A 12586-nucleotide genomic window follows, 5' to 3' on the forward strand; every position below is an offset into this window, starting at 1 on the left:
CCTTTGATCCTGTGAAATGACCCTGTGAATATCTTCATTCAGCTTTCTAACAATGGAAGAAAGTTCCAAAAGTGCGAAACAACAAGACTCATCAATGCTAGACCCAAAAGTCAGTCTCTGAACTCCCTGGTTTTGTTGTTGTGTGTAAACAGTTATAGCAAAGTCTTTCGTATTGAGGCGGTGGCGTGCAGAAGAACACACTGACATGTGCTTGTCAACACGGTTGAAGTAGAAAACACATGCACATTCCTCAAGACTCGTCCTAGACGACGTCGACCAATAACGGCACATTATCCTCACATGGAACACCTGGAATTAGCACTCTGATAGAGGAAGATTTGTTCTCTTGTCTTTTAGGAGTGAACGGCATCAACAAACATGTCACCCAGCAATCATCATTGCATATCTCAATATCTGCATATGACAAACATTTAGTAAATTTAGTAAAGTCAATTTAAAGAAATTCCCCACCAGCCCCGGTGTAACCGTACTACTTGCACTGTCCATATTTACGGCCACACGTACGTCTCCAGACACGTAGATCAACCGCTGGGATTGGCCCCTCCTACTGACATGTAAGGGGCGTCGGCTGAATATGAGAATGGCTGTGATGTCGCCCATTGGTTGGTTCGCCAACGGTTTTAAGCCCAGAGGTCGGCATTTGTCGCCAACTTGGATTTTGGCAGTCACCATCTTGGATTTTTTGCAAGCAGTGAACTGAAGTGACCATATTTGGACTGGGGAGGAGTGATGTAGAGATGCCGAATATGGTTCTGGTAGCGGTGTCAACATGCTCATCAGAGGAAACCCTTCTTTATGGTCTGTTTGTACATTGATTTACATATGTACGCTATCACATCATGCTGCAGTGAAGAAGACTTGAAACTAGAGATTGAGACCATAAAGAGAGTAGAGTCATTCTCTCAATGTTCTATCTCTTTGCAACTGGACCCCTCCCCACCCCCCTCTGGTGGCCAGTAGAGAGAACGCAAGATGAAGGCACTTCCGCATCGGCTTCACTTTTCAGAACCCGAGGCAGCCGCCTGTTTGGCAGCAGCCATTCTTGCCACTGTTCAAGCAACCACTTTGCATTTAGGGATCCCCCGACATTGTCTGCTATCTACATCAATGTCAGCATACAATTCTACGAACTCAATTGAACACATTTATAACCAAAAATATGAATAACTCTAACTTCCCATATAATACATTTTGAGCAATCAGAATTTTCCGCTTTCTTCCTCTTCCTCTTCCTCTTCTTCTGTGTCTGCATCCTTAGCTACAGTCTTGGCCATCTTCCAGCTGAGAGACCACTCACTCTTTGGCCTGCCGTCTTCTCGGTGCTTCACGCCCGAGCATCTCTGACTCCGGTGCTCGGTGGAGAAGCACAACACCTCGTCCTCGTCCGGCTTCTTCCAGCGACAGATCCTCCACGACTCTCTCCAAGCCTTCCACTCTTCCACCTCCTCCCCCTCCTGCTCTTCCTCCTCGTCGTCATACTCATCTCCTCCTTTGTGGGCTACCGCCACCATCCACGACTGCTTCCAGGAGGAGAAGGAGGCGTTCAGTTTATGGAACTGCAGGTGAAGCGGTACACTGGGTTTGCATTTGATGCGTTTCTTCACATTGTCTCCCTTGTAGTCTTCCTCCTCTTTCTTGTCTGCGTCCTCACAGACGTCTTCCTCCTCTTTTTTAAACGACATGTCCTCTGCTTCAGCGTCCTCTTTGTCCGTCACCTCCTCCTCATCTACTCTTTCATCCTCATCCACTTCTTTAATGTGTACTTCTTTCTCCTGGTCTTTGTCTGCATCATCCTCTTCCTCTTCCTCCTCCTCCTCCTCCCCTGTATCTACACTATCCTCTTCCTCTCCGGAAATGTTCACCTTCATGGCTACTTTTTCCTCCTTATTGTCTACTTCTTCATCCTCCTCATCCACTTCTTTATTGTCCAAGTCTTTCTCATGTTCTTTGTCTGCTTCATCCTCCTTGTCCTCCTCATCTTCATCCTCCTCCTCTTCCTCCTCTGTATCTACACTATTCTCCTCTTCATCCACTTCCTTTTTCACCACCCTGACAACTTTGTCCTCCTTTTCGTCAACCTCTTCGCCCTCTTTTTCCTCCTTTTTGTCTCCCTCTTTCACTTCAACTTTGTCTAACTCTTCCTCTTCATTCATCTTGTCATTTTCTTCTTCTTCCTCCTCCTCCTCCTCCTCCTCCTCCTTCTCCTTGTCTTCATCTTTTTCCTCCCCCTCCTTATCTACTTCATCCATTTTGCCTTTTTCTATTGCATCTGTGTCTTCCTCCTCTGCTTCGTCCTCCTTGTCTCGTTCTTTGTCCTCCTCATCTGATTTGTTGTCCTCCTCCTCTTCATCTTCACCCTCCCCATCATTTTGGTTTATGTTTTTGTTCTCCTTGTTTGCTTGTTTCTCCGTTGCCTCCTTCTGTTCTCCATCCTCATCATCGTCATCATCCTCCTTATGCATTTCATTGTCGTTATTCCTCTCCTTTATTTCTTTCTCATTCTCCTCTTCCTCCTCCTCCTCCTCCTTCATATGGTTGTCTTCTTCTTTGTCCTCCTCCTCTTCATCTTCCTCACTTTCCTCGTCGTTGTCCACATCTTTGTGATCCTCCTTAGGTACTTTATCCTCTTCGTTCTCCTTGTTGTCGACTTCATTCTCCTCCTCCTCTTCCTCCTCCTCCTCTTCCTCTACCCCTTCATCCTCCTCCTTGTTAGTTTCCTTATCCTCCTTCACCTGTACTTCTACACCCCTCTCTTCCTTGTCTTCTTCTTGGTCCTCCTCCTCTTCATCTTCCTCACTTTCTTCGTCGTTGTCCACATCTTTGTGATCCTCCTTAGGTACTTTATCCTCTTCGTTCTCCTTGTTGTCGACTTCATTCTCCTCCTCCTCTTCCTCCTCCTCCTCCTCTTCCTCTACCTCTTCATCCTCCTCCTTGTTAGTTTCCTTATCCTCCTTCACATGTACTTCTACACCCCTCTCTTCCTTGTCTTCTTCTTGGTCCTCCTCCTCTTCATCTTCCTCACTTTCCTCGTTGTTGTCCGCATCTTTGTCCTCGCCCTCCTCCTTGGGTACTTTATCCTCTTCGTTCTCCTTGTTGTCGACTTCATCCTCCTCCTCCTCTTCCTCCTGCTCTACCCCTTCATCCTCCTCCTTGTTAATTTCTTCATCCTCCTTCACTTGTACTTCTACATCCCTCTCTTCCTTGTCTTCTTCTTTGTCCTCATTTTTGCAAACATCCTCCTCCTCCTCCTCCTCCTCCTCCTCCTCCTCCTCCTCCTCGTCTACTCCTTCGTCCTCCTCCTCTTCATCCTCCTCCTCGTCTACTCCTTCGTCCTTGTCCTCCTCCTCATCTACTTCAACATCCTCCTCAAAGTCCACTACTTCCTCCTCCTCCTCTGTGTCCCTCCTCATCTCGTCCTCCTCTGGTCCGATCCATCCTTTAGGAGTCCTCCAGGCCTCCGTCCACTCTGTGCTCCTTGTGATCTCCTGGTCCAGCTGAGATGTGAGGAGGAGGTTTGTGTCTTTACGTCTCTTAGTCAGCGTGGCGCTGTGCCGATGATGCGACTGCAGCGAAGCGTGGCACCACCTGTGGATGGAGTCGGAGTTTGGGTTTGAATTTGAGAAAATCAATTTGCTGGATGGAACAATTGAGCGTGTACTAACCTGAGAACTGCAAGAGCGAGAAGGAGCTGCCGGGTTCTATATATATATGTACTGTATATATATACATATATATATGTATATATATATATGTATATATATACATATATATATATGTATATATATATACATATATATATAAATAATCTATCTATTTATCTATCTCTCTCTCTCTCTCTATTTATATATATATATATACATACATATATACATATATATATACATATATGCATATATATATAAATAATCTATCTATTTATCTATCTCTCTCTCTCTCTATATATATATATGTTTATACATATATATACATATATGCATATATATATGTATATATATATACGTATGTATGTATGTGTATATATATATGTATATGTATACATATATATATATACATTATCTATCTATCTATCTCTCTCTATATATATATGCATATACATATATATATGCATAGTATATGCATATATACATATGTTTATACATATATATACATATATACATATGTACATATATACATGTATATACATACATATATATATACATATATGCATATATATATGTATATATATACATATATATATATATATATACGTATATATATGTATGTGTGTATATATATATGTATATATATACACACATATATGTATATATATATATAAATAATCTATCTCTCTCTCTCTATATATATATATATATATATGCATACATGTATATGTATATATATATGTTTATACATATATATATACATATATGCATATATATACACATACATACATCCATACATATATTTATATATAAATATATATATATACGTATATATATATATATATATATATATATATATATATATATATATATATATATATATATAGATATTATTTTACTGCAAATGCACTTTTTCTTGGTTGGGTGGAGCTATGCTGGGAATTATGTGATTTCATAAAACCACAAATCAACAACATAATAATATAAGTGACATAGGTCCCTCTAAACAACGGCCAATTGTACGCTTGATACTTTAAGTACATTTGTTTTACAACACAATGCATCTTGACTAAAGTAATATTAGGAATGCAGGACTTAAACTTGTATTATTTTTACTTAAGTAAAAGAATACAACGATAGCATCGTGGCACCTCCCCCGCTATTTCAACAAGTTGTCACTCCCAACTCGTCAAAGAATGCAGCTTCATCAGTGTCACTACGACGCTCTAAGTATCCCTCTGGCGTCAGTTTAGACTCAGGGAACTTGTGTCAGTGTCTTTTCAAAATAAAAGTCTGTGTATACAGGAAACGTACAGTTACATGCCTACATGTCTGGGTCAGAGGGTGTGAAGAGCACGTAACATTCCACGCTGCATTTCTGGAGTTCCCTTGAGCAACCGGCTTAAAGTGGAGGACAATCGTTTGGTACATTGGGACCCACCTGGTCTGCTGCCTGAAGGCCCAGCAGGAGCTCCAGCTCTTGAGACGTTCTTCTTCTTCCTCCAGAGGGGCAGCAGAGAGCAGCCAGGAGTCAGTCCACGCGGGCATCATCACGTCGTTTATCCTCGTCATCACTGTGGTTTCAGAGCCGGTTGGTTTTTCGTTGTCTGCACCGGACGTCTTCCACGAATCCTCCCAGTCTGAGGGCTTCTCCTATTGGACGATCACAACACACACATTTACTAACTAAATGGGTGTCCTGGTTGCTCAGTGAATATGTAGCATCTAACATGTGTGTGTGTGTGTGTGTGTGTGTGTGTTTCTGTCTCAATATGGCCGACACAGTTAAAAGAGCAACAGATACCCAGAGAACCCTTCATGTTGATCCCCACCTGCTCCTCCAGTTGTTCTACTTTGTCCAACTTGTTGCTGAGGTTGTATTGGTAATCAGGCCAGATGTGATCCCAGTCCTTTTTCTGCTGTCTGAAGGCAAAGTTCATGAACTTCCACGTACCGGCCCACACAGGAAGAGAAAACACTTCTATACAAACTTTGCAAAGCACTTTTCTTTGACACAAAATCTCCCACTGGAGTTGTTTCTCCTCCGAGCGCTCCGACTGTGCAGGACTCTTCACCTGGACAATAAAACGATAAGACAAGAGATGTTAACTGGTCATTCTGCACCTACTGAACAGTTGTCTCTATTCTTATGATCTGGGGAGCTCATGGATGAATCAGCGGGAGACAGATGTGGAATGATTGATTGACAGGTGGTCGTAAGGTATCACATTATAAATGTTGTCTGGAATGACAACATTTGATAAAACATCCACAATTTCACACAAAAGGTTTTATGCTCAATTGAGGTTGTTTGAAGAAGAGTTGGGAAATGGGATATCAAAACGCCTTTGTTCTGACGAAGCAAACTGGTATGTATATATACCTATATATAGACCTCAGTAGTAATGACTTCATGAACTTCTTCAATGAAAAGATTTGAACTATTAGAGGCAAGATTGATGATCTCTTGACCTCATCCACTGCCGATCTGTCATCAAGTGGCGTTGCCTTGGAAACGGCTGTATGCCCTGGTGTATATTTGGATAGCTTTTCTCCCATTAACCTAGACCAATTGTCCTCAACGGTTTCTACTTCTAAACCGTCTACCTGTCTCTTAGACCCCATCCCAACGAGGCTTCTTAAAGACGTGTTGACTTTAATTGGCACCTCTCTGCTGGATATTGTTAATGTGTCTTTGCTAACAGGCCATGTACCACATTCCTTCAAAGTAGCTGTAATTAAACCTCTCCTGAAAAAGCCCACTCTTAATCCAGAGGTGTTGGCTAACTACAGACCAATCTCTAACCTTCCCTTCCTCTCTAAGATCCTTGAGAAAGTAGTCGCAAATCAGTTGTGTAACTTTCTACATAAGAATAGTTTATTTGAGGAGTTTCAGTCAGGATTTAGAAAACACCACAGCACAGAGACAGCACTGGTGAAAATTACAAATGACCTCCTAATTGCATCAGATAAAGGACTCATCTCTGTACTGGTCTTGTTAGACCTTAGTGCTGATAAAGGACTCATCTCTGTACTGGTCTCATTATACCTTAGTGCTGATAAAGGACTCATCTCTGTACTGGTCTCATTATACCTTAGTGCTGATAAAGGACTCATCTCTGTACTGAACTGAGATTACTGCAACTCCTTATTATCAGGCTGCTCTAATAAGTCTCTTAAATCCCTCCAGTTGATCCAGAATGCTGCAGCTCGTGTACTCACAAAAACTAAGAAAAGAGATCACATGACTCCTGTATTAGCTGCTCTGCACTGGCTCCCTGTAAAATCAAGAATCACATTTAAAATTCTTCTCGTCACCTACAAAGCCTTGATTGGTGATGCACCATCATATCTTAAGGAGCTTGTAGTACCATATTGCCCCACTAGAGAGCTGCGCTCACTAAATGCGGGGCTACTTGTGGTTCCTAGAGTCCTAAAAAGTAGGATGGGAGCCAGAGCCTTCAGTTATCAAGCTCCTCTTTTATGGAACCAGCTTCCACTTTCAGTCCTGGAGGCAGACACAGTCACCTCATTCAAGAACAGACTTAAGACTTTCCTCTTTGATAGTGCTTATAGTTAGGGCTGAATCAGGTTTGTCCTGGTCCAGCCCCTTGATATGCTGCTATAGGCTTATAGGCTGCTGGGGGATGTTTTAGGATACACTGAGCACCTATCTCATCTTCTCTCTCTCCTTATGGATGAATTTACATCTCTCCATTGCACCTTATTAACTCTGCTTCCTCCCCGGAGTCTTTGTGACTTCACGTCTCATAGGGTCCATTGGACCTGGAGGTGTCTGATGCCTGGTGAGCCGGCCTCCCATTGGCCCTGCTGATGCCCCGCCCCCCCTCCTCTCTACCTCCTCTATTTCATGGATTGGAGTTACATTCATTCAGCCCTCTGAGGCTAATTTGTAATTTGTGATATTGGGCTATACAAAATAAACTGAATTGAATTGAATATACCTATATATATAGGTATATATATACCTATATATATATACCTATATATATATAGACGTGTATATATACATATATATGTGTATATACATATATACACATATATATGTGTTTATATACATATATACATGTATATATACATATATTCGTATAGATTTACATATGTATATATATATATGTATGTATATATACTTATGTATATATACGCATAAATATCTATACGTATATTGTCTATATTGTCTCCGGACAGCATGGAACATGGACAATATTAGCTGACATGAAAGAACTACAACTTGCCTTACAAACTAAAAGTAATTCATGAAGAGCTCTCTCCATTACTCTCTCGTTGATCGGCCAAGGCCACAACCTGTACTTCTTATTCAACTCTGGTTAGTGGCGGATCACAGATTTTCATAAAGAACAGCCTATACTGCCAACTTCTGACCAAACCACACAGACTAGTTTATTCGCTCCGACCTTGGTACTCCTTACCCACCTGGACTCCTTGTACAGGGACCTTTTCCTCTGCTGAGTGCCCCCCAATGTAGGCGCGATTCTTAACTAATCGTCATAGAGACATCCCATGAAACTGCTGTGACATAATCATTATTGTGACTCAAACAGTCCATTTTCTTGTTGGATCCTTTCTGGGTCAAGTGAAAAAGAAATTGCGTCCGCTATTTAAAGATGGTGGCTTTGTGCAGGATGTCCCGTGTTGTGCAAGTGACGACTCTAGTGACGATTTGCACCAACTTCACCTTACAGTAAGATTGGAAACTCAATTGAGGTGGTACAGAAAAAGCGAAATTAAAATAGAATCCCTGCACTCTTGTGGCTTAAAATCTGCACCAAATGTGGAAAATACAGAGAAAAATAAGTTCTCAGCACCAGTCATGACTTAGCCCATACTATGACCGTGATGGTCTGTATTTTAGAGTCTGTAAATAGGAAGTCACTCATTGTGTCAGTCCTAGTACCTGTTTCCAGGAGTCACTCCATTCATCAGCAGGAAACGCCCCTCCGGGCTCTGACCCATACTCCTTTGGTTTGTACTCCCGGTGGTTCGTCAGCTCGATGGTTGTGAACCCTGGGATTTTGTTTTTTGTCTCTTTGGCCTTCAGGTAAAGATACTTTGGAGGCTTCAGGCTCATCCAGGAGTCTTTCCAGCACAGCCCAAACACATCCACTTCAACTTTACGTTTTTGCCTGTGAAGTTTAGGCGAAGCTGCTTTCTTGGGAGGAGGTGGAGGAGCAGCAGGCTCCCGTTTAGCTTTGGGAGGAGGGGGGACCACTTTGAATTTGATTTTCTGCTTGTTTTTTTCTGCTTCATCCGCATCGCTGGTGAGCTTCTTGAAGTCTCCATTGGAAACGAGTGACCAGTGATAATTCCACTTTGAGAAAGATCTGCACATTCAAAAGCAAAAATAAATCAACTGATATATTGTCTTAATGAGATATTTTTGGCAAGTACAGACACGTGTTGCACTCTCAAGTGCTGCTGCCAGTATGCAAAATACGTTCATGTGTTCAGAAGCCAAGCGGCTCACCGGTGCATCACGGACGCATTCCAGATATCGAGCATGACAGATATCTGGCCCTGTAGGAGAGACGGCCAATGAGAGCGTGGGACACGGGTTGAGGGGGAAATGTGAGGGAGGGGTCGCCTGCACCAATAGGAACCCGACTGAATGTGTTGCACTTGAAACTTGTTTCCCCTTTCAGTACCTTTCCTGTCTGGTAAGATTAATTATATACGATGCTAAGCTTTCCTTTGCTGTCAAAGCTGTCCAATAAAACGCCAGTAAAAAGCTCACAGTTTGATGGAGCTCTTCTTCTTCCATTCGGCCTCCTGTTTGCACTGGTCGGCCACGCTCTGAGCTTTCTGCTCCCACTGGTCTCTCAGCGGCCCGTTGTTGAAGGACCTCTTCGGCTCCTTTTTTGACAACATCCTGTTCCCTATGAGACACACACAAGCAACACACATCAGAAACAGCAACCGACGTGTCACTCGTGGTGCTATGTTGCATTTCTGCAGTGTCACTTCCCTCTGCGGCTGCTTCAAGGGCTGTGGGAGAATCAGACATCTGATATCTGACGGGTCATTTTACGACAGTACAAGCATCCACTCATTGAGACTTTAGATGCATCACAGTAGGGTTGCCACTAACAATTGTTTTCATTAATGATTAATCTGTCAATCATTTTTAATAGTAATCAATAATCAATAATGCATATTATACGGCTCTCGCTACAAACCCATTTTAAACATTAACTATATATATATGCAGAATTCATAAGCTTTGGAATTCATGCATACGGACAAAACAAGACAGATAGATGAATGTATTAATCCAGTTTTGGTCCAGTTCTCAGTGCAGTTAGTGTCCTGTTGAGGACCGACTGGTCAAAAGACTGACACAACACAACGGGCGTCACTCTATAATTAAACACAGGTCAGCAACGTACTCCAAGGAGCCATAAGAGCAAGAAAACACCACAGCGCCGAGATGCTGTTTCTACATCTTTAAAGGTGCAATGTGTGAGATCTGGGAAAATGCCCTAAACCAAAAGGGGGCAGCATGTCACCTCTACTACTGGCTCTATACCTTGTAAATGCACAGTGATCAGTTATACTTATATATGTTTTTAAAAGAAGCCAAGATGACCCACGCCCTCCATGGCAATGTCAAGGGATTTGTCAAGATGTGGAAACCGGTCTTAGACATGGTGGACCCCTCCGGGTTGGACTTTGCCCTGCCAGATTAAAAACACTGGTACCGATGCTGACTTGATGATATAACCAAGATGTACTTATGTCAGACTGGTGATGTGCGAATGTGTTATTTGCTGTGGTTTTTCTATTATTTTTTTCTGTTTTTTGTTGTTCTTTACCCTTTTCTTTCTCCTTCCCTTCTGTATTGTATCCTTAAAGTCCTGTCTTGTTAATTTGTAAAATCAAAATAAATGTTTGTTTTTTTTATAAAGAAAAAGAAAAAAAGAAGCCAACTACTAACTAATAGCAGGATTTGCTAAATTCAACTAAACTGTTGAAACTGGCATTCAGCCAGCACAAAAGCCAGCGGCTTGGTCTGAACTGATGAAGATGTCTTTGACATACCGTCAACACTGTAACCTCTTCACATTTGGTTCATTTTAGTTTTGTTATGCTTTAAACTTAACTTCTGTCCATTACTACTTTCACATTTCTGTCAGCTCAATTCATTTCTGATGGGACATCTACATTTCATTAAATGTTCTATATCAATTTTATTTAAACATACAACTGATTGTGTCAATATTTAGTCAGAAAAAAAAGCAAACGTGGCTTTTGTGAAAATGATGTGTATTTGGTTGTTTGTTGCTTGACTTAAACCTTGCATGTAAGGATGCCTTTGAACACACCAACAAATCACTTCCTGCTCTCAAATGTATCACCGTGCAAAGATAATGAAACACTGACTTCGATGGATTATCCATCTAAAGTTTCAAATGTAGTGAAACCAATGGAAATCAACATGATATCAAGTGATAAAATGTGGTAAAATCGATGTCAGTCTTAAATCCCTGCCTGTCTGTAAAATGGACTCTGGGACTAAGCAGTGTCTGTGTTGATAATGAGGCGGACTAATCCAAATAACTGCGACTCAAAGTTAGGAAATGAGCTCATGCCTCAGGCCCCCGCACGTGATAACGTTGAAGACATCCCGATGAAAACTGCTGAGACTTAAATAACGGTGACTTCAACATCTGAAGGGTTTCTTACACTATGAATTCAAGTAGTCTCCGCTCCTGGGATACACATACATGGTTGGATGGTTAGCAGCTTCCCCTAAACTGTGCTAAGCTAGGCCAAACGTGCCCTGGACAACAACCTCTGTATTGGATGTACAGAGATCAAATTAATATCCATCTTCTTATCTGAATGTGGAAAAGTCAACCAAGAAGCTTATATTCTGAAATATTGGAAAGTAAAAACAGTGGGATTAATGTCTAGATTTCAGTGTTCTGTGTTTAGCTTAGTTTAACAGAAAGACTCGTAGCATAGTCACTCGGAGGGTTGACTTTCATTTCATACAAATGTTCCACAGGGTTAGGATTTCAGCATTAAATAGTTGTATATGACAGAACTAAAGATGTATTTTTAATCCCAAACATTGTTCTTCCTTGTCAAAACATGGCGCCTTCATTACCCACAATGCAACTCGACTATCGACGGTTGGGTCGGAGATTCAGATGTGTCATGTTAGCAGCAGCTAATGTAGCCTCGGGCCGCGTTGTGGAGCAGACTACAGAGGTTTAGTAAGCTCACTTTTTATTTTCAAACGTGTAGTCTTCTTGTCGGTCACATGACCCTCAGCTTGCACATTATAGGGCAGTTCCTCCACAAAGTTTAGCCTAGCCCTAGCTTAGCTTAAAGATTGCAAACAAACCTTTGAAAATGAAAAATGACTTCTCCCAACCCCAACACTCTGTTGAAGTGTACATATAAATAAAAAAATAATATATGCTATATATATGTGATATATAAGTTCAATACATCCAAAGAAATCTGATATATATATATATATATATATATATATATATATATATATATATATATATATGTTCAATAAATTCAGAGAAATCAGAAAACCGATCCTGACTTACCTGATGTCTTTCTGTCTGTCTGTCTCTCTCAATGTCTATCTGTCTGTTTACATCCCCTGCTGTGACCGGCCTGTCTATCTCTATGTCTGTCTGTCTGTCTGTCTGTCTGTCTGTCTGTCTGTCTGTCTCTCTGTCTGTCTGTCTCTCTGTCTATCTGTCCTCAGTTTGAGTGTAAGCTGATTAAAGTGAACTGCAGAAACAGTCTGCCCTGTGTATCTGCTGTGTGGTGACTTCCCTCTTTGCTATTTTTACATCATACGTTAAAAGATCCAGAACTGCAGCGCTAATTTTAGTGTCAGGGTGAGGCATAGGCAAACA

General features: G+C 41.5%; 1 protein-coding gene across 1 annotated transcript; it reads right to left on the reverse strand.

The window, feature by feature from the left end:
* Positions 1-1220: 1220 nt before the first annotated feature.
* LOC117740766 (nestin-like) lies at positions 1221-12369 on the reverse strand. Its single transcript, XM_034547316.1, has 7 exons — positions 12269-12369; positions 9436-9577; positions 8599-9025; positions 5495-5737; positions 5104-5315; positions 3345-3606; positions 1221-1925 (listed from the first exon to the last, which is right to left on the reverse strand). Exons 2-7 carry the CDS (start codon positions 9567-9569, stop codon positions 1221-1223), a joined length of 1983 nt encoding a protein of 660 aa, XP_034403207.1. The 5' UTR covers positions 9570-9577; positions 12269-12369.
* Between the last annotated feature and the right edge of the window lie 217 nt (positions 12370-12586).

Source organism: Cyclopterus lumpus, chromosome 12, assembly GCF_009769545.1.
Source record: "Cyclopterus lumpus isolate fCycLum1 chromosome 12, fCycLum1.pri, whole genome shotgun sequence".
NCBI lineage: Eukaryota > Metazoa > Chordata > Actinopteri > Perciformes > Cyclopteridae > Cyclopterus > Cyclopterus lumpus.